Source organism: Mustelus asterias, chromosome 28 (genome assembly GCF_964213995.1).
Source record: "Mustelus asterias chromosome 28, sMusAst1.hap1.1, whole genome shotgun sequence".
NCBI classification, from domain to species: domain Eukaryota; kingdom Metazoa; phylum Chordata; class Chondrichthyes; order Carcharhiniformes; family Triakidae; genus Mustelus; species Mustelus asterias.
Window position 1 is genome coordinate 13,952,272 of NC_135828.1, and position 22,404 is coordinate 13,974,675.

At 39.6% G+C, this 22,404-nt stretch overlaps 1 protein-coding gene across 3 annotated transcripts in view; it reads left to right on the plus strand.

Moving 5' to 3' along the window:
- Window positions 1-22,404, plus strand: part of LOC144480253 (calcium-activated potassium channel subunit alpha-1) — a 797,282-nt gene that overhangs the window by 650,725 nt on the left and 124,153 nt on the right. For all 3 annotated transcript variants that reach the window (XM_078199542.1, XM_078199543.1, XM_078199544.1), the window contains exons 16-18: window positions 3,626-3,694; window positions 13,193-13,279; window positions 17,434-17,510. In XM_078199542.1, the coding sequence (XP_078055668.1) occupies window positions 3,626-3,694; window positions 13,193-13,279; window positions 17,434-17,510 (233 nt within the window). The remainder of the gene's footprint in view (window positions 1-3,625; window positions 3,695-13,192; window positions 13,280-17,433; window positions 17,511-22,404) is intronic.

The following is a 22,404-nucleotide window of genomic DNA, read 5'->3' on the forward strand; positions in this document are numbered from 1 at the left end:
TTTAATTAAGCCCTATGATAATCAATATGTCCTTTTGTATATTGTTGCGCAAATTAATCCATGTTAACATTACTGTAAATACAGCTGTTTTATGGAATCGTGTTAGGAAAGAGAAAGATATCATTAAATAGATGAAAAGTTTTAAACTGTAAGTATTGGAGCTGATTACTTTCAAAATGCCTGATTGATTCATCGTAGATTCTGGGTGATTCTTCATCCAGTGATGTGGATCTGTGCTGGACATTGTGAAATATTCAGTTGGATAACCTGCTTTGATACTGTGGAGCCCTTAGAGTTATTTCCAGAATCTTTGACTGTAAAAGATAATGGCCAGGATTTTGCAGTTGTAATGACGGTGAAACTACAGCATTCACCGTCATTATGACTGTGAAACTGACAGCAGATTCGGGCACCGAAACATTCACCGTTAAATGTGGAATTCCAGAAGCTGCAGTCGGTGAGTCCTTGCTTCCCCACAGGGTGTGCTGTTGCCAAGTTCCAGCAGATGAAAATCCTTTGAAATCACTTGAACTGATGCGAGCTTCCATTTTAACATTTGGCCTCACTGTAAAAATCCTTGAAACATTATGTCTTGTTCAGTGAGGTCTGAATTCGTAATTGATAATGTACAACCTCTCCGGCCCAGGAATAATAATTTTATATTTGTGAAATGTCAAATGTTTCCATTATGATAAAAATTCCATCGGTTTTTAAATACGTTTTACTCATGATATTGAAGTTTCTAGCTTAATCCCATGTGTACATTCGAATCTTTATTTTGCTGTCTGTAAAGTGATAATGTGAAGGATAACCAGTGCTTTAAACTTCCTGATGTTGCTGTCTGGGAGAATTCTTTAATGTGATTGGCTGCTTAACCTTGACATTAAGAAGTTTAACAACACCAGGTTAAAGTCCAACAGGTTTATTTGGTAGCAAAAGCCACACAAGCTTTCGGAGCTGCAAGCCCCTTCTTCAGGTCACCTGAAGAAGGGGCTTGCAGCTCCGAAAGCTTGTGTGGCTTTTGCTACCAAATAAACCTGTTGGACTTTAACCTGGTGTTGTTAAACTTCTTACTGTGTTTACCCCAGTCCAACGCCGGCATTTCCACATCATGACTACCATTAACCTTGACATCACAGGGGGAATTTTACAACCCCACCCGCCACCAGCATAAATGAAGGCCGGGTGGCGGGAACACATAAAGTAAAACAACTGGCTAGTTCACTGCCTGCCTGCCCACCCTTGCTGCCCTCACAGTGCCAGGGTCCCAGGTTCAGTTCCTGGCTTGGGTCACTGTCTGTGTGGAGTTTGCACGTTCTCTCCGTGTCTGTGTGGGTTTCCTCCGGGTGCTCCGGTTTCCTTCCACGCTCCAAAAGACATGCTGGTTAGGTGCATTGGCCATCCTAATTTCTCCCTCAGTGTACCCAAACAGGCACCGGATTGTGGCAGCGAGGGGATTTTCACAGTAACTTCATTGCAGTGTTAATGTAATTGTTACTTGTGACACAAATAAATACTGAACTGTATGCTATATTATGGTGTATGGCATCAGCTAGCCTGCCCATCCTTTGGCCTGTTGAACCATAGAATCCATAGAACCCCTACAGTGCAGAAAGAGGCCATTCTGTCCAATGAGTCTGCACCGACTCTCGAAAGAACATTTTACCCATAAGTTTAGCCCGTTAAGGGGTTAAAATGGTAAAAGTGTAGTTAGAGAGAAGATATTTTTTCTGGTTGGGGAACTCCGTGACAAGGGGTGCAATCTTGAAGTTAGAGATAGGTCACACAAGGGTGACATCAGAAAGCACTGTTTCCACACAGTGGAAATGTGGAAAATTCTCTTGCAAAAGATGTTTGGTCAGTTGAAAACTTCAAGACTGAGATTGACTGATTTTTTTTTTTTGCTAAGTGTATGAAAGGATACATGTGAAAGAAAGATAAATGGAATTGAGATACTGACCAGCCGACATATGCCAGAGCAAGCTTGAAGACCTGAATGGCCTGTTCTTGTTCATATGTACCTTAATACTGTAGCCATGTTTAAAGACTTTGAGACAGTCAATGACTGTTAAAATTTCAGGATGATTAGTAATTATGATCAACTCCCAATTTAAGTTGACGATAAGTTGTCCATTGAGTTTTATTTCAATTTCTCTTTAGTCCATATTATACTGAACAAAATAAATATTTGTGTGGGTTCAGCTGTAAACATTACATTAGTGACAAAAGTATTATAAATTTAATTTTACACTGATTTTTCTTCATACTTGGATTCAATATTTATTGCTTAATTAATAATGATTGTGCAACTAATAAAAATTGATTTTCAGCCTTTTTTCTCAGTAAATGTAATAGAATGACTATAATTAGTAGAGTAAAGTGATGGATGATAGGACCAGAGCTAGAAATATTTTCTCACTTGACACTTCAAGTGTGTTAATTGACAAGCAAGTTGATGTACACAATCAGAAATTATATGGATGATCCTTTTATCTTTTGATTCATTCTCTATTAAGAAGATCGTTGCGGTTTACTGGGCATAGATTTAACACAAATGCACTTATGACAGACTGACTGCTTTGTGAACGGTACTTGCAATTGTCTGGCTTAAGGAGAAATAATATTAAACTGTTATTGCAGGGACTAATATTAAGTATAATTCTGAATTTCTGGTGTGCCCTGGTTTCGACTTGACGGTCAAATAATGCAGCTTGGCCCTGAGGTAGATTCTCTGGACTCTCCAATCATTGATACTGACAAGATCTACTTTCTGTGGCTCTAGAATAAAATCACATTTTAGTCTGGATTGATTGGTACCAAGACCAGTTACGATGGAGAGTTGAGCAATGTGGCACAGCTTCTATCACCTGATGTGTACTTCCTTCAGGGGCCTGTTTTCAGAGAATCCTCCCCCCCCCCCCCCCCCCCCCCCATTACTTCGCAAAACTTGGATAAAATCTTTGTCGCTGCCCTGTATGCCTCACCCTCCCTCCCTCCCGATCCATGTCCCCGCTCCCCCATCTCTGACATTGTCCATCCTCTAGCAGCTTCAGGGAGAGGACCAGAACAAACTGAGCATTTGCACAGGGCAGCACGGTGGCACAGTGGTTAGCACTGCTGCCTCACAGCCCCAGGAATCCGGGTTCGATTCCCGCCTTGGATCACTGTCTGCGGAGTCTGCACATTCTCCACGTGTCTGCATGGGTTTTCTCCGGGTGCTCTGGTTTCCTCTCACAGCCCAAAGATTTGCGGGTTAGGTTGATTGGCCATGCTAAATTGACCCTAGTGTTAGGGGGTTAGCAGGGTAAATATGTGGAGTTACGGGGATATGGCCTGGGTGGGATTGGGTCGGTGCAGACTTGATAGGCTGAATGGCCTCCTTCTGTACTGCAGGGATTCTATGACAGTATCTATCCTGGCATCCAGTGAGCCAGGAGGCTTTTTAAGGTTATTCCTTTTTGATCATACTCCTCCAAGTATTTTTACAACTCCATGAGGAATTTGTCTAAGATCAGAATGATTCCCTCTGTCAAGAATATTGTCTACTGACTTTATTTGTGAAATGGCTTTACCTGCCTGATATGTAATCATATGAGGTGACTGGTTCTTTGCCTTCCATTTACAGGCTCTGTTTTGTGAAGCTGAAGCTGTTATTGTTAGCCATAGAATACAAATCTGACACAAGGGAAAGCAGGTGAGTACCACAGTCTTTCTTGTGAATTGTGAGTATTAATTGCATCACAAGTCTTCCTAATCGACCGAACTGTCAAGTGGACACTAAATGTTGACAAAGACATTTCAGTTGTTGCTACAAACTCAGCATCTTCTAACTCCATTTCACATTGGCGGCTTGAATCTGATTAAAAGCCTGTTAGAGCCTTTTATCCCTTTCCCATGTTCGTTGCGGAGTGGAGTGGAAGAAAGACTCAAAAGCTGTACAATTGAAATAATTCCTGGGATCTATAGTTCTCCCAATGTGTTTCCTTAACTCATTGAGGGACTGGTTCTTCCCACGTCATGCTATTGAAAACATTGTGTCCAAGAGTACTGCAAGGAATGTTAACTAACAGGACATCAAATATCTAAATATTTCTTCAAAATCACAATGTCAGATTAATTGGTCGTATCAATATCATCCTTCATTTACTTGTTACCCCATCTCTTTTAATGGAACACACTTTTATAAACTGATACACATCAAGCAGATATTAAATATTTTTTTGCAAAAGTACATCGCAACTAGTCTTTTTTCCTCCTTTTGAAAAGCCGAACAAATGTGTCTTAAAAACCTGAAGTAAATAAAGAAGGTACACCAACTGTATCACTCGTTCACTAATGTTGGATCCTGCATGTTTTATATTGGAAAGAAGTAAACCCCTGCAGGAGGTAATGACTTACAAAGAACTGAGAATGAGTCAAAGTTCCTGTGATGATTAGGGAAGCACCTACCACTGTTTTGCTTTCCGGGAAGAGGAATATTTAAAGGCTGACAGTTGTGTTGTTTTATCATTGCAGCCAATATAAAATGTAGTACCATGGTGGTGCTGATCTCTGTTAATTCTAATGGGAATACCATTATCTTTGCAACAGTACACTATTGGTAAAACATGTTCTTCAATACAATTATCATAACAGAGCCGAACAAGGTTAATTGTTTAAAGTTAATTGTTAACATTCTTCAAGTTTAGCATCATTTTAATCAGAAATGCCTCTAGATTTCAAACTTACTTCCTACAGATACTTACTTAGTTCCTGCTGTCGTCATGATTGATGGTTAAGTACTGTCCATGAATCTTTGAAGGTTATGTGATGCATGGTCAGGAAGCTCTTGCTCATTAGTCATTATTGGAATAGGCTGATCACCATTGGCCATAGACAGCAGTTAAGTGCTCTGTGAGCATAGCCCATCTCATCCAGCACCAGTTTACACCATTCAAAGTCAGTTCAGGCATATTTCCACATAACGGTATATATGAAATGGAAGCAAGGCATTGTATATGTGATAAAGTGAATGCATTTCAGACATAGTTGCCCTTAAATGTGAAAGGGGATAAATGATGCTGATTTTATTCATTAACGCAGTAGAAGCCACTTAATGGAAGCAGCCTCATGTTAAGCAAACTGTACTTTAATCCACTTATTTGCATTAAGCAATCATTATTGATTCACTGCTAATCCCAATTAGCAGTAATATGCACTGTAAATTCTCACGAACTAAGATTAAATATCCACTCACAGATGTGGATATGTATTAGGTGCTAAATTGAAGACAATCATTCCAAGAGCTCCTTCAAATTGGGTGTAGTGCCTGGCAGCATCTGATTATGCAAAACTGGTTGAAGCTGTACGTTACTAGTTTAAAAACTACTCAAAGCATGCTAAACTATATTGAAACAAATAGATCTGGACAATCCAATCGGTATTGTATTTTCAGCCACGGACCAGGAGAGCTCCTGCTCCCAAGGCATCAGGTCTTCAAAGGCAATAGATGAGGCCAAATTAGTGTCTCATATTCATGTTAGATCCAATTTTCTGCAAACAGGATCATTAAAGGGTCTGTACTGTACAGTTCTTAAGCTGTTCATTGAACTGACAGAATATAAATGCACTTAACACCGTGTAATTCCTTTCATTGCCATTAATGAAGGGTTCACAATGCACAAGTGAATGCGACCTTTATTATCAAAAGATAATCTCAAAGATATCCAATTGAAGAACTTTTAGGATAGCATTGCTTGGTATTTGTACTGATAACTGATCTTAATTTCATTTAAATGTGGTATTAACCTTCTACTCAATATTGCATACATCAGACACCAGTAAGACATAATGAACTGTTCATATGAAGAGCTATGTATCAACCAATGCTAATTAGCATGTCTAATCAGCCTCTCACTGTCATTATGTGTCCAATGTTATATGCCAGCCTAATGTAAAATACATTTCCTGTCCAGTCACCTCCATTAAAAATAGGATTGATTGGGTTCTATGTTACAGAAACTTTTATAAAGTCTAAATTTGGTAACAAGTGCATCTTGAGGCACCTTATTTAAGAAAATGTTGGGGTAACATAGCAGCTCAATCAGCTAAAAGAGGCAAGATAGGTTAATATTCAGTTGGGATCCTTTGTTTCGGGGCAGCACGGTTAAGCACTGCTGCCTCACAGCGCCAAGGACCCGGGTTCGATGCCCAGCTTGGGTCACTGTCTGTATGGAGTTTGCACATTCTCCCTGTGTCTGTGTGGGTTTCCTCCGGTTTCCTCCCACAGTCCAAAGATGTGCAGGTTAGGTGGATTGGCCATGCTAAATTGCCCCTTGGTGTCAGGGGAACTAGCTAGGGTAAATGCATGGGGTTATGGGGATAGGGCCTGGGTGGGATTGTGGTCGGTGCAGACTCGATGGGCCGATTGGCCTCCTTCTGCACTGTAGGATTCTATGATTTGTTTCAGCCATTAGTTTTGGTGAGAAAGGCCACGTCAGATGCTGACCAAGCTGCTGAGTGTTTCCAGAATCTTCATTAGTTATTTTTCCTGAAAGTTTATGGAAGATTTTAACAGAGGAAAATAGTAGAACTTGTTTAATTTGAGGGAACTTGGGGACATTTACCGCGTTGAAGTGATGAACAAATGGGAGGAAGGAAGAAGGGGAAGCTCGATTAACTTTCATTAAAACTCTCAATTATCATGAATAATAATGGGCCAAACACATCTTATGGTGAAATACATAGATGCTGCGAAGGAGCGTAGTGAATATCCAAGAGTAGTGTCCAAAATATATTTGGAATGTACAGATTCATCTTTGTAATCCTATCACATCATAGAGAAAATAGAACAAAGTTCAAACTTTGCGTCCTTGTTCGTAGGATTCCTTTTTATGTTTTCTTGCGTTTTGCCACATTTGTGTTTTTGAAGGAACAAAGCTATTTTGTTTGTTTTATGTTTGCCAAGTTGGAATGTTTCCTTTTTGTTTTTGTTGCAACCTGTTTGTTCCTACCATGGCGTTTGATTGAAATGTTCTCTTGTTCTTTACAGAGGTGCCAAGCGGTAAAACTCTCTTCATTTACTTTCCAACCAATCTCAACTTTCCCTTCAATTCTTTACATCTTCCAGCTTTGCTACTCATTTCCCAGAGTGCTCATTCTTTTACTCTCAACCAAGTCAGCAGGATAATACTAAATAACATCATATTTTAGTCAACATTTGACATTTATAGTATTTTTTTAAACTTCTTGTCCTTGCACTAATTTGTGTGGGGGGGGTGGGGGAAATGTGATACTGTATTTACATATATTTTTCTAGATGGTCCTTCATTCTTCGCTGTCTCACAGATTGTGTCTCCAACATTCCATATGAAAACCTTTGCTGCCGTAAAGTTTTATTCCACCCCATCCCCCATGATGATGTAATGTAAATGTCAGTCAGCGAAGATGCTATTATGCTGTCTGCTTGTCAATGTCTTACACATTGTCTGTCTTCAGATTTTCATACACTTAAACAGTACTTAATGTTGTCTGTGGATTCGTTGAAAAGAAAGGGAAAAAATGAATAGTCACCAATTTATTTCATTAGCTAATTAATGAGTTTGATGATTTTTTTTTTAACAATGATCATTTTAATATGCCCTGATGGTGACTGCTCACGTTCCATGCTTACATAGTCAATTCACCAAATGTGGAAATACATATTTCAGACGCAGTTTTTACCATTTCTTCATAGTTTTTCTTGCTTTAGCAAGCTTGCAGATTGTCTCCCAACCCACTATTAAAGACAGCCACTTGTCATCTGCGCTCCCCCCCCACCCCCCCCCCCCCCCCCACCACCACCACCAACCAAACCCTGTTTGCTGCTTGACATTGAGTGAAATATTAATGCATGAAATAAATTAATGTTTTGGCAGTATCCTTTTAGTCTAAAGATACCAATTTGAATCTTTGAATTTTTTTCATGATTTTTGTTTCAATTTTTCAAGCCTCATTTGATTGCTGACCCAACTAGCGTAGTAACTCCTCGCTTATTCTCTTTATGTCCCATGGATTGCCCCTTCTTTCCTCCTCTCTTGCTTTGTGTCTGTCCCTTGCCTCCATCCTTTGTCTGACTCCAAGCTTGTGTGCAGTGATATATGTACAACAAAAATAGGAGAGCTTCCAGTGCTCTTCAGCCATCCAACACTAGTTCCTGCAGTCACACATGGCTTGCTGGTTGTACCTCTATTTTTGGAGTTGTTTGTTGCATATTGTTGTTCTGTGTGTGTTTGTGGTGAAAGCATGTCATTGCCACACTGAACTGAACTCTATACCAACAGAAATTTGCTTCCTGGGATTACTCCGTGATTTTCTAGTTAAAATTTAATCTGTTAATAAGTCAACCTTGTATGAACAGTTTGCTGATATATGGAAATCTATACTGAGACTTGGTTTTTATTAATTTATATTCTAATTACAGTGCCAATTGAATATTAGATTGGATCTGATCTCTGCAGAAATCAGATCCCTATTCATAAAGAAAGAAAAGCTTACATGAATATGGAGGCACATACACCAGTGTACAATGTGTACATACATACAGTGGTCTAAATTATAAAAAACCACATAATGCAGTTTAAGCCTGGATTATGGTACCAAGATCTTGTTTGAGTGATAACACATTGTTAAGTGCTTTTTTTCTTAGTACTATGAATATTATACATAGCTTGATATTATTAGTAAATTACATAATCATATACAAGTCATTTTCACCTAACTAGCTATGATGCTATTATATATACCATGGTTTATGATATAAACTGCATTATTTATATTTTACTCTTTGAAAAACCTTGTAGAGCATCTTTTAGTGCAACATTCTTAGTGTTTTGTCCAACAATAGTGCTGTATGGAAGGTCCATACACATTTGATTCACCCGAAACATCAACTGTAAACTATCTTTTAAAAACTCTGTTCGAAAATATCAATAATGAACTGGATACTCGCAACTCAACATACCTGGATTCAAGCTTTAGAATTCATTTCATGAACTAGGGCTATTAGAACACGTAGTCAACATTACAGCTTAGCTATTTCTCTCCAGTTGGAGACATGCCTAAATGAACATTGTACTTCAGTATGGTTCATTGTGTTTGAGACTTTTCAGTGGTAAGGTGTTACATAAATGAAAGTTAGATTTTTTTTTATTAGTTGCTATAAAGTTATTTGATTTCAAATGAAGCATCAGTTTATAGAAGTAGAATAATATTAGCAGATTCCCGACAATTCAGGATATGCGCAGTGGGATATTCCATATGTTTTATGTTGGAAATGAAACAGTAACTTTTAACAAAAGTGGAAAATGTTGGAAATACACAGCAAATGAGAACTGGCACATAAACAGCTTAAGGAAGTTAGAGGGGTAAAAGGTGATGAGGGAATATCAGAAGGTGCAGTCACAGAGAGGAAGTTACTGGATTAAGCGATTTATGAACCGCTTTATTGAAAATCAGGAACTATTAGATGAAATTTTAAAAATCTTGTGAGACAATAAAATACTTTTAAGCAACATTGAGATTGCTAAAAAGGCTCAAGAAAATGGGGAAAATTGAAAAGTGAAGGTCAATGCAGTAAATCTAAAATAAGAACAAAAATACATCCATAAAACTCATTAGCTTTGATGCTCATGGATCTGTCTGGTTTTGATTCAGATTTTCTTTATATTTCTGCTAATGAATTTTGATTTTCAAAGCAGAATTGCCATTCTATTTAGAAATGTTCTTGCAGGAAACAATGATAGCAGGTTTGTTTCTGAGCGTTTTTTTATTATTGAGAAAGCTAAGGCCCATTCTACTGGACTCCAGAAATGTTTGGGAGGCAAGGGATGAGATTGCAGAGCTTTTGGCTTTGATCTTCGGGTCCTCGCTGTCCACGGGGATAGTGTCAGAGGACTGGAGAATGGCGAGTGTTGTTCCTCTGTTTAAGAAAGGGAATAGAAATGACCCTGGTAATTATAGACTGGTTAGTCTTACTTCGGTGGTTGGTAAATTGATGGAAAAGGTCCTTCGGGATGGGATTTACGACCATTTAGAAAGATGCGGATTAATCCGGGATAGTCAGCACGGATTCGTGAAGGGCAAGTCGTGCCTCACAAATTTGATTGAATTTTTTGAGGAGGTAAATAAGTGTGTTGATGAAGGTAGGGCAGTTGATGTCATATACATGGATTTTAGTAAGGCGTTTGATAAGGTCCCCCATGGTTGGCTTATGATGAAAGTGAGGTGGTGTGGGATAGAGGGAAAGTTGGCCGATTGGATAGGTAACTGGCTGTCTGATCGAAGACAGAGGGTGGTGGTGGATGGAAAATTTTCGGATTGGAGGCAGGTTGCTAGCGGAGTGCCACAGGGATCAGTGCTTGGTCCTCTGCTCTTTGTGATTTTTATTAATGACTTAGAGGAGGGGGCTGAAGGGTGGATCAGTAAATTTGCTGATGACACCAAGATTGGTGGAGTAGTGGATGAGGTGGAGGGCTGTTGTAGGCTGCAAAGAGACATAGATAGGATGCAAAGCTGGGCTGAAAAATGGCAAATGGAGTTTAACCCTGATAAATGTGAGGTGATTCATTTTGGTAGGACTAATTTAAATGTGGATTACAGGGTCAAAGGTAGGGTTCTGAAGACTGTGGAGGAACAGAGAGATCTTGGGGTCCATATCCACAGATCTCTAAAGGTTGCCACTCAAGTGGATAGAGCTGTGAAGAAGGCCTATAGTGTGTTAGCTTTTATTAACAGGGGGTTGGAGTTTAAGAGCCGTGGGGTTATGCTGCAACTGTACAGGACCTTGGTGAGACCACATTTGGAATATTGTGTGCAGTTCTGGTCACCTCACTATAAGAAGGATGTGGAAGTGCTGGAAAGAGTGCAGAGGAGATTTACCAGGATGCTGCCTGGTTTGGAGGGTAGGTCTTATGAAGAAAGGTTGAGGGAGCTAGGGCTGTTCTCTCTGGAGCGGAGGAGGCTGAGGGGAGACTTAATAGAGGTTTATAAAATGATGAAGGGGATAGATAGAGTGAACGTTCAAAGACTATTTCCTCGGGTGGATGGAGCTATTACAAGGGGGCATAACTATAGGGTTCGTGGTGAGAGATATAGGAAGGATATCAGAGGTAGGTTCTTTACGCAGAGAGTGGTTGGGGTGTGGAATGGACTGCCTGCAGTGATAGTGGAGTCAGACACTTTAGGAACATTTAAGCGGTTATTGGATAGGCACATGGAGCACACCAGGATGATAGGGAGTGGGATAGCTTGATCTTGGTTTCAGATAAAGCTCGGCACAACATCGTGGGCTGAAGGGCCTGTTCTGTGCTGTACTGTTCTATGTTCTATGTTTCAAACAGTGGGAGGCAAGGATGAGGTAAATCAAAGGAATAGCTGTTAAGTGATAAATGAACGTAAGAATCGGGCAGAATGAACAGGAAGAAGATTTAAAACAAAAATCTGATTATCACCTCAGGACATTGAAGAATCCTTGTGGAATTTAGTTACATCTAAGGAGAGGTGGTGCTGGCATAATCCCAGCAAACCAAAAGGAACTGGCCCTACTAATACATGTAAATCAGCAACTGCAAGGAGTTCAGCCCTGGAAGCAATTCAGATCTCACTGTGCTTTATTTGTGAATGTGCCTTCTCTCGAGTGCGCTTTCTCTACCGCTACCTTTCCTTTTCATCTTTGTTTTGTTCTTGTCTACCAAAAATCAAAGCCTTTGGATATGAAAGTATATAAAACCAAGTAGTTTGAGAGAGCCCAGAGGAAAGAGCTGGATGTTTATTGTAAACAATTGGGACTAAAGGAAGATTTCAGACAACAGCCCATTTAACCACAAGGATTGGGATTCTTGTCAATAACACGTACCAGCCATCTCTTTCCTTTGGGTCAGCTAACTAATTTAACATACAGCTGTGCCGTGCAGTAGTTGTACGCTTGACGTGTATTACCTTTAAATAATTGTGACTGTTTTTAAACTATTGATAAGGTGCAGTTAATTAATGATGCTGCACTCAGCACACGTTGTTTTCCGGTCACAGGGGAACTGCACAAACTACTGAAACTTGTTTGTTTAACATTGCAGTTCCTGTCCTGTTAAATTATTTGAGAATAGTAGCTTCACTTTAAGGAAAAAAGTGCTAGATTTTCAATTCATGTATGGTCAATGGGTGAAGAATCTTACAGGTTTATCTGGCAGCAAATACCATAAGCTAAATAAACCTGTAAATGCCAGATAAACCTGTTGTACTTTAACCTGGTGTTGTGAGACTTCTTGCTGTGTTCACCCCAGTCCAACGCCGGCATCTCCACATCATGAAGAATCTTGTCCATAGTTCCTTCACCAAAATGGTGCTATGAAGATTTGCTTACCTATATAAGATTGGTTAGTTGTTTAAACGTAACTAATTTGTAAGTCAAACCCTAGCCAATGTCCAGCCCTCTCTGTCAGAAGTTATTCAACTGGCACATTTCCGCTCACAAGGTGTATTGTCAGAGGGGACACTGAATAAAAAGTAGAGAAGAGTTCACTTCAGAGATCTCCTTGTCTTAACCAGCTCAGGAGTGGTGGGGAAGCTTGAAAGTAAGGCACCACTGGGCCGCCTTAGCTGGGGAGCACGTCCTAGTATCAGCAAGAGGGAGGGGAACTCTAAACAAAATAGAACAAAGAAAAACAGTGATGGCAAACCAAAACAAATAAATATGCACCAAAAGACACTACCTCTCTGTAGAAGAAAAGCAACCGTAACCATAGAAGAATAATCAGCCTGAAAATTGAATTTCAAACCACTTCCATTGTTGACTCAGATTGTGATTAGCAATGAGTTACATCATCCAGATTAAAATTATATAGCCTGTGCTTTGCTTTGTTATCAGAAGGCTTTCAAATGGGGTAAAATTAGAATTCATTTAAGGGTGTATGTTTTTAAGCATATGGTGCTTTGCTTGTCATGCATCTTAATATTATGGGTCTAATAAACCAGCTCCTTTCCATTATTAATTAAATCATTTGTAGTCATCTGTTGGAATGTATGCAGGTACTGAAATCTAAGTGCAGTTCAAATAAGAGCGATTTCCTTTGCTATGAGGATGTTTGCACCATTCCCTTTAATTCATGTGCCATCAAGACAATGCTTTTCTCCTGTAGCAACTAACAGAAACTTGGTATTTTGTGTTTTCACTGAGTAGCATATTAATCAATCCTGGGAACCACATCAAGATCCATGAAGGCACATTGGGATTCTTCATTGCAAGTGATGCCAAAGAAGTGAAAAGGTAGTTGTTTGATTTGATATATACACAATTGTGATCTGTTTTTAATTAATGATGAGATGTGCCAAATAATATAAACCCCCATATATTTTATTTGGAGGAGTGAGGAGGAGGAATTCTACTTTTCCTGTTGAGATATCAGAACAAGTCTGACAATATTATTATTTGTAATCCAGCAATGTAACTCATCCTATATGTTATTAAAGCATTTTCATAACTTCTGGTGAGAGCTTTTAGGCATGTTTCTGGTTTGGTGTTATTTCTAAAACATTCTTCAGCATTGGCACTGTCAAAGGCTAAATAGATGTGGAATACCTCAAAATTTATAAACACATCTGGGAGCTTTGTAGCTGCCCCAGCAAGCTAGAGGGCCAAGTTCAACTGTCTGCTCTAAATGCTGCTCAGTTATGATGAGACTTGCTGTGTGCACAATATTTCTTTGTCCAACCATGACTGTCAATCTTGGGAGGAAGGGAACACATTGCCAGATAAAATCCCACGTGATTGAAAGTGTTCCCAGTAAACTGATCAACAGAGTGCCAATACCTATCATGGACTACACCACATGGCCAAGAGTCTCAGGCATCCCTGGCTAGTATTGGAAGTGTGACCATTAGTCAGAATCTGTGCAGAGGAAGGATAGAGTATGTTGATCTTAAAAACCAAAGGATTTTCCTTCTGAAGGTGGATATTATTATCAGAAAAACTACGAACACAATTGCATAATTAGGAAGGGATGCAATTGCATTCGTACAGCCAATGATATCAAAGCTTTGAGAGGTCTTCTTCAGCATACCTAGTAAAAACATTAAGACCCCTTGGTTATATATTACAGTGTTAAGACACAGAGCAAAACTCACACTTCCCAAGCACAACAATGTGGATTGTTTTCAATGCCATTGAGCACAGTACTGAATCCTGAAGTTAGTGAAAAACTGGGAGATAAGTGAAACCTCCAGGCTGGTCTTTTCATGATGCTCCCTATTTTCACCCCTCAAAACAGGAGAATGACATTCAAGACTAAGTTTTCTTCCAGTGAAATGCTGATACATATTAATGCCAGTTAATGTTGTATTAATCTTCATTGAAAGAATTGGTCAAAAATCCGCTCACTCACTGAACTGGGCTTAATTCATTGACACGGCTAGGTGTTGGTGGGAGATGGCTATCTGGAGTGCAAGTTCTACTAGAAGACTGAGCACCATCCCATGAACTACCATCAAGTCTTCTAAAAATGCTCTTGGATTGTGGTCACTTGCACTTAAACAGATAAGAACCACACCATTCATGGATATTTTAAACAGACAAGAGTTATTAATACTTCTTTACAATTCCAATGTGTTCCTCAACAGCGCACCCTGCTCTACCTGGTGGGAATTTACAGATTTTGAGGTTTGGCTTTTGAAATAAATTGTTAACAGAATAACAAAAGCCTGAATTAACCAAACAATTGGTGTGAATGTAGTTGCCAATGCAAATTAGAGAAGGGTGCCTTTTTTTAAAAAACTGATTCTGTTTCAATCTTTTTTGCTGATTTGCAATCACAAAGCCACTGCTTTTTGTCATTTAAGATCTGCAAGTTGTCACACCATTGAATCAGACTGTATAAAATGTTCATCTCGGATTAGTTCCTTATTTTAAATCGCTCAAAACCATTCATTTCCGTAGAGTTAAAATGGGGCCCATAGTTTCAAATAGGAATTGAAAATGCTTCTGGTTGTCATTCAAGCTGCCCGTTACTCAAAATGTCTGTTACTGTGTCTGTCGTTGTTACTCAAAGTGTCTGTTGTGAGTGGCACAGTGGTTAGCACTGCTGCATCACAGCACCAGAGACCCGGGTTCAATCCTGCCGTGGGTGACTGTGTGGAGTTTGCACATTCTTCCCATGTCTGCATGGGTTTCCTCCAGATGCTTCGGTTTCATCCCACAGTCCAAAGATGTGCGGGTTAGGTTGATTTCCCATGCTAAATTGCTCCTTAGTCTCCCAAGATGTGTGGGTTAGGGGGATTAGCGAGGTGAATACTTGGGGTTACAGGAATAGGCCTGGGTGGGATGCTCTGTCAGAGAGTCAGTACAGACTTGATGGGCCGAGTGGCCTCCTCCTGCACTGTAAGGATTCAATAACTACATGAGAGGTTCAAATGAGTATTACTGAAGGCAAATCCTGATTGGCCAGATTTCTGCCAGTGAGTTCAATGAAATCCAAAACTCATCCAGTGAAAAACTGGAGCAATTACTTGTTAAAATAAATCCCGACAAAAAAACACAACTCACACCTATGTTTCTGAAAGCAGAACATGTCTTTCTTATTCCTCAGTCCTAATCACAGTAGAGCAACCCCTATTGCAGCAGCCAGAACTTCTCCCTAAAGGCCATCTCCCAGATTTACAACTGAACCTATTCCTGCCAATTAGTTCTAGCTTGTGTGAATCATTTTAATTTTCAAATTCCTTCATGGTCTTGCCTCTCCCTATCTCTGCATACTTCTGTTGCCCTACAACTTTGAGATCTGTGCACGCTTCCACTTCTGCTGTCTTGAACATCCTTTAATTGCACCATTATCAGTGGCTAGGCTTTCAGCTACCCAGATCCTAAATACTAGAATTCTCTTCTTCAGCTCATCTGCCCCTCCAACCTCTCTCTCCTCCTTCAAGCATTCCTTAAACCCTACCACTCTGCGCAACCTTGGATTACCTGTTCAAATACCTCCTTACGTGGCTCGGTGTCACGTTTTGCTTGATAACTGTCCAGTGAAGTGCCTTTGAATGTTTTACTACACATTAAAGGTGCTAGTTAAATGCAGTTTGTTGGTTGAGGAAAGAAAGCTTCATTCTGCATCCACAGTTGAGTTTGTATGATGCTGACATTGGGCACCAGGCAAAAACCCCATTTCCGTTCCCAGCATTTACGGTGGCACAGCGGTTACCACTGCCGCCTCACAGCACCAGGGACCCGGATTCGATTCCCAGCTTGGGCCACTGTCTGTGCGGAGTCTGCACGTTCTCCCCGTGTCTGCGTGAGTTTCCTCCGGGTGCTCTGATTTCCTCCCACAGTCTGAAAGACGTGCTGGTTAGGGTGCTTTGACCCGGACAGGCGCCGGAGTGTGGCGACTAGGGGAATTTCACAGTGACTTCATTGTAGTGTTAATGTAATCCTTACTTGTGACTAATAAATAAACTTTAAACTTTATTTACTATCCGGATACTGATGAGCAGAAAGATTCCACCAACAAAAACATTTTAAAAGAGGGACACGAACGCCTTAGGTCTGTGATTAATGAAAAGCGACTCCCCAAACTGAATTTGTCATTGGAGAAGTTAGTTCAGGAAAGGATCCAGATCTTTAAAATGCTGATAGCCGTGGATAATATGGATGTAAGCAGGTTATTTAACTTGGACGGTAAGAGCAGAACTACAGGAAATGAGAACAGAATTAACAAGCCTGAGGCAGGACTGGAGATTAGAATGTTCTTTCCCCCACAGAGTAGTGTGGATATTGGAACAGACTCTTAGCAAAAGCAGTTCAGCCTGTGCTGATTAACTCCTTTAAGAGGAGCAGCTACATATCTGGTTAAAGGTAGAACTGAAGATTATAATGATATGTGCAGGCAGAGATGATCAATGGCTTTCGGAAGCACAATGGTTCTTGTGACACCGACGCCATGGAAACGTCATTGGTTGGAGGCAGCTGGTCAGGATTGAATAATGGGCCTTGTTAGGATAGATTGATATTCTGGAGTTTCAGTCAATTATCTTAGGGAGACAGGGAGAAATTTCACACAACTTTCCCTTAGGAGATTAAATATGTTGGGTAGAGTCCACAATAGCAGAAAGTGTGCATGGCTGTGAAAGGAGTGGGATTGATGAGGCAACTGGCCTTTTATGTTTTTATGTATTCCTGAATATATTTTCATTTCAATTGGAACAAAATGTTGCCTCACTACCCTGAACAATCATCCCCGACCTTACTCAGGAATTTGGAACTTAAATTCTGGCTTTCCGTCACTCCGAATTTCCACGCGTTGTGTAAAGATTGGCTGTTTAAGACATCACACTGTCTTTCTCCATCAGAATAAGTCTTGGTTGGTGTTTAGTAGATAATGTGGCACGGACGGTAAACTCTGTTAAATGGTCATTCTTGGCTCTTTATTGCTTCAGGGCATTTTTCTACTGCAAAGCTTGTCACGATGACATCACAGATACGAAAAGGATTAAGAAATGTGGCTGCAAACGACGTAAGTAATAATTTCATCATCTTTCCATCAGTACTTTGTTATTAGTGATAATTTGCAACCAATCTACACCTTGAATGCAATAAAATATTAAGGTTTTTGCACCAACAGTGAATTAGTGGAGGGCTTGCTGGACATCAATGTTTTCTGTTAATAGCTTGTCCATGATGGTCAGAGATGGAGTGCAGTATAGTCGTTAAACTTCCATTTACTCACCCAATGAACACTGTATCTAAACAACAAACTATAAATTCCTGTTATCCAACACACTCATTTTAAACAGTTTTCACATATACAGGTGCATGTTTTATTGCAACTCCACCATTAATTATAGTCCCTATTTGGCAGAGTTTACTTCTGCAGCGATAAAGTTTGTTACAGAATATAAAGCCTTTACATAGGATGTGGACAAAGGTCAGTGTGTGTGAAAATTCAACTCTTAATCAACATTTTAAGTCAACCCTTAATGCTCTAAAAGCGATGTGCTTTTCAGATTCCTGCAAACAGTGAGATTAGCATTTTAAGGAAAAACATAAGGAATGTTTTTACTTGTAATGTGCATCAGAATGGGAAGAACTTGGGTTCCACTTTAATTTTTAAGGTTTTCCTCCATGCCACCTGGCGATAGGATGGACCAATAACCCGCTCCAATGATACTCTGAACTTGGCCAACAAAATAGGCTGAAGAGTGGCTGTGGGATATCTCTCTTTGACTTATCTTCCTACTTACCCAGTGGCGTAGTGCTTGGCCCCTGTTGGTTAGTGGCCCATGGCAGTGTGGCTACACCAGCAATGTCCTTCATCCACTCGTTAACCTAGTCAAATAACTAAGGCATGAGAAATTAAATGGAGAGCAACATTTTTTAGGCTATATGAAAGGAAGTTTAATTACCTGAAAGGAAGGCAGGTTTAGATTAACATTATGCTATTAATACATAATGGGAAATCTGGGAAAATTAATGAATGCCGCAGATTGGGGAGCGAAAAATAATTAGCATTAATGTGATTAAGCTGCACGCAAAAAATTAAAAAATATACTTGGAGAATAACGGCGTGCCTAAAATGAGGAGTCCAAATTTCAGTCTATTAATGATGTGATGTAGAACAGATGTATAAATAAAATGACATGATTAGTGAGGCTGAAGAAAGAGCTTGTCAGAACTAAACTGCCGCTGTTTGAAAACTCTAGAGGTAATGCTCCAAGTCAGCTGGAAAAACAAAGACAAATCCTTGCCAAATGCATTGTACTTCACAGCCCATAATGGTGGAGCATGCAATATGCAATACTTGAGTACAGTACCAGAAATGCAGAGGTTTTTTTTGATAAGGGCACACATCTTAGTAGTTGCTGTCACATTTAGAATGGAATTCCAGCAGATTTATCATTATATTGGCATTAGTCATGTCACATTGTTAACATATACCTGACCTACTTAGCCACTTGTCCAAACCTTTTAGGCCCATTATTAATAATTTAAACAAAAAAAAAACTTGGTGCCTCCACAGAGGTCAAGAATAATTAAAGTGAGTAGCTTTATCTTTTTTTAAAAAGAAAAAACCTGGCTGCTTGAAAGCAAAACAAAAATTCCGCTTAAAAGTATCATTATTTTTTCATTGTAATCTAAATTATTCAAGGAACAGTCCAGAATTTGCAAAGAAAATTTCCTTTCTATGGGTGGGATGGGAGGAAGTGCAATAGCCGTTCCAGTTTTTTTTTGAAGAGTTGTATGAGATGATTTTTTTTAGAAAAAATGCTAAAGTTTGGTATTTCTTCTGTGTGTATGAACTTATTTCTTAAGCATTCACCCCTTCTAGGTTTGTCTCACTGTTGTAGAACATGTAATGGGGAAAAGAGAAAACACAAAACAGTTACATATAAACCTTTTTCCGTGGAATTCAGGCACATGAGATTCCATGTATGAAATGATTGCAAGTACCTTTTGATGATTGATGTATTTTTAATTTATTTTTCTCCCTGCTGCCCTGGAACATGAAACTCTATAATTTAACTGCACACTGGTAGTGATCTATTGTGAGTAAAAACGGGTTCCCTGTTGCCCAGAGTGCGATCCAACTTGTCTACCTTAAGCAAGAGATTTTTATGTTGCATGTGTAGCAGTTACATCATACGTACACATCATCTTCAGCACTGCCCACAGATCACTTTGAATCTGTAGAAAATACAGCAGCCCAGCGGCAAGATACCAGCATAAATAAAATTGTGATTCAGTTAAAGGAAAGGAAGTGAGTGGAAGTCAGCTTCAGAGCTCAAATCAGCTATTGCCGAGTGTCCCTGTTATTGGTTGGATATAGCAGAATGAAGAAAGATAAAACGAATATTGCGTTCATTCCAAAACCTTCTTGCAAGATTTCCAACTTACTTTGTTGACTTGAGGTGCAAAAGAGGATGGCAACCACTGCTGCCATTTTTATCACCCATGTTGCCATTTTTGTTACCAGAATGCCATTGTAACTCTCTTTAAGCAACATGAAGAAGTGGAACAGTACAAGTGACCTCAAATGTGGGGCAAAAGCAACTGCCCTGTTCCTCTGGAGACTTTAGTTAGACCGTAAGTCTGAGGATCGAGTGTATGTCATTGGTGTCAAGTCCAAGACGATCAGGAATTCCCATCACGTGGCACTGGGTGAAAGACTCTGCATTAAAAGGTGGAGGCGAAGAGGTTCCAGATTTGGTCTTCTAGTTAGTTGATCTCACCACGACAGTAGTTAGAATGTTACAGTCAATGCCGATATCCCCAGGATCAGGTGGAGGGAAATCTACGGTCTAGGTTCCTGCTCCCAGCTGTAAATCCTTGACCAGATGATTGAAGGTGTGCGTGTATAGCCATCATATGAGGCTTGCCCATGTGGTTGAATAGTTTGTCTATACTCATTAGTGAGGGCCACCGTACCTGTGAAAATCACCCTTGCATTGAGGAAAGCGTTCAAGTTTCTGCCTAGGATATTTTTTAAAAGGCTGAGATCTGCCAGAAGGAATGTGTTGTTTCTACATTTGATTTCTCAATTTTTTGGAGGAATGTTCAAATCCAGGATAGGCAGACAGATGAGATAAATCTCACTGATTCTTCACCAGTAATCTCAATCAAACCGCCCAATCCAATGCCCATTTACAAGTTAGCAAACAAAACCAAACGTTTTTAAATCTTACTTTGACAAAAGTACAGCTCTGGCTCTGACACCCTGCTCCATTCAGCAAAATAGAGGCGGTGAACTAAGTCCTTTGCTTTTTATTATTGAAACTGTAGAGATAATTTGGGCACTCCCACCTTTTTGAGAGTGCTCTTAATCTTCAGTTTAATGTTGCTGCTGTATTTTCACTGAAGAGACCATCTTCTGTGGGAAGTCCTCCTACAAATTGAGGAACTATAATCAGGAGAAAAAGTTTATCCATCACCAATCAAAATAATCATCTTATTCCCACAACTCTTCATTCCATTTGTTTTCTTTTTATGCAAATGATCATCACCTAGCTATCGAATTGAAATGAATTTGTCGCCATTTCAATTCTTCTTGGTAGTTGGGCCCTTTTTTACTCACTACCCGTGACTGGATCCTGACAGCTTCCACATTTTGCTGAGCATGGTGCTCTGTGATGTCCATCCACTAGATGTCCTCAGAGACCTTCTCATTCCTCCTCTTCTGGTCTCCAACAGCGCGCGGTATCTCAGGTCCTCCTCGATGCTGATTTTTCCAACAAAAAAAAATCACCTTTTCAATACAAATGGCAGTATAAACATGTTTTTGCAAGGATTCCATATAGCAGTCTGTGTGTCAAGTTAGTGGACACGTCCTTCGTGTGTAGAATTACATGCATCTCATCAACAACTAACATTTCCCAACATGTCATTGTCTGAAAGTGCTATTACTGTTTGTGTTTTATTTCCACAATGAATGCAATGTATTTATTACAGCATGGATTTTTTTGAGATACAAGCTATACTGTTAATGTTTATGAATGCTTCAATCTTAATAACCCTTATTGAATTTTTGTTGTTACTTTATTTATTATTGCCAAGGTTGAAGCCTGTTATTTTTATCAGCATGCTGTTATTTTGGTAGTTCTGCATGGACTCAAAAATAGTTCCTCGAGTCTTCCTTTTTTTTAAAGAAAACAAAAAAAAATAGGCACCCGCAAGTCTTCTACACAATTCCCCCGTTGATTGGGAAGAATAATTTGGCTGAAGTATTTGGTTTCATTTCAAGAAACAAGATCAAAAAACGGTTCATCTCCCTCAAGATTCCATTCCTTTTAAAGACTTGTCAGACTCAATTAATGTCACGCTGAAAAGATTGGCATCATTCAAAGGAAGACAAGAGGCCGATGCTGCCCAGCATCACCAGCATTTATGAGGCTTTGATGCTACTTTCTTCATTGAAATACCAGTGCTAACCGACTAGTCTTGTTGCGTGCATTGAACAGGCTTAATGCTGCATGATATGATCATTCTTTTCTCAGCTAGCGGATAACCTAAAAAAAAACCTGCTGAAAATTAATGTTTTGCAACTAACCGCTGAAAAGATTGCAGAGAAATGGGGATGCTACTGAAGATGCCTCTCATTCATCACCCTCCAGTGCCTTTTTTTCCTCGATCATAGCGTGACCCTTGCTTGGCCAGTAATTTTGATATAAATGGCCTTAGGTCAGTGCTTGACTCAGTCGAGAGCTTTAAATATGTCCTTCACGTGGCATAATGGCTTGTTCATCCAAGGCTGATTTTGTTTTACTTGATATGAGTAACTTAAATTATTCCTCATTACCAGTACATTAGGTTTATTATCAAATAATATGGTTTTATATTATTTATATTACAAATTTCATTGAACAAGTGAATCAATTAGCACAATAACCATTTCGGCATCATGTGTGCTTGAAAGA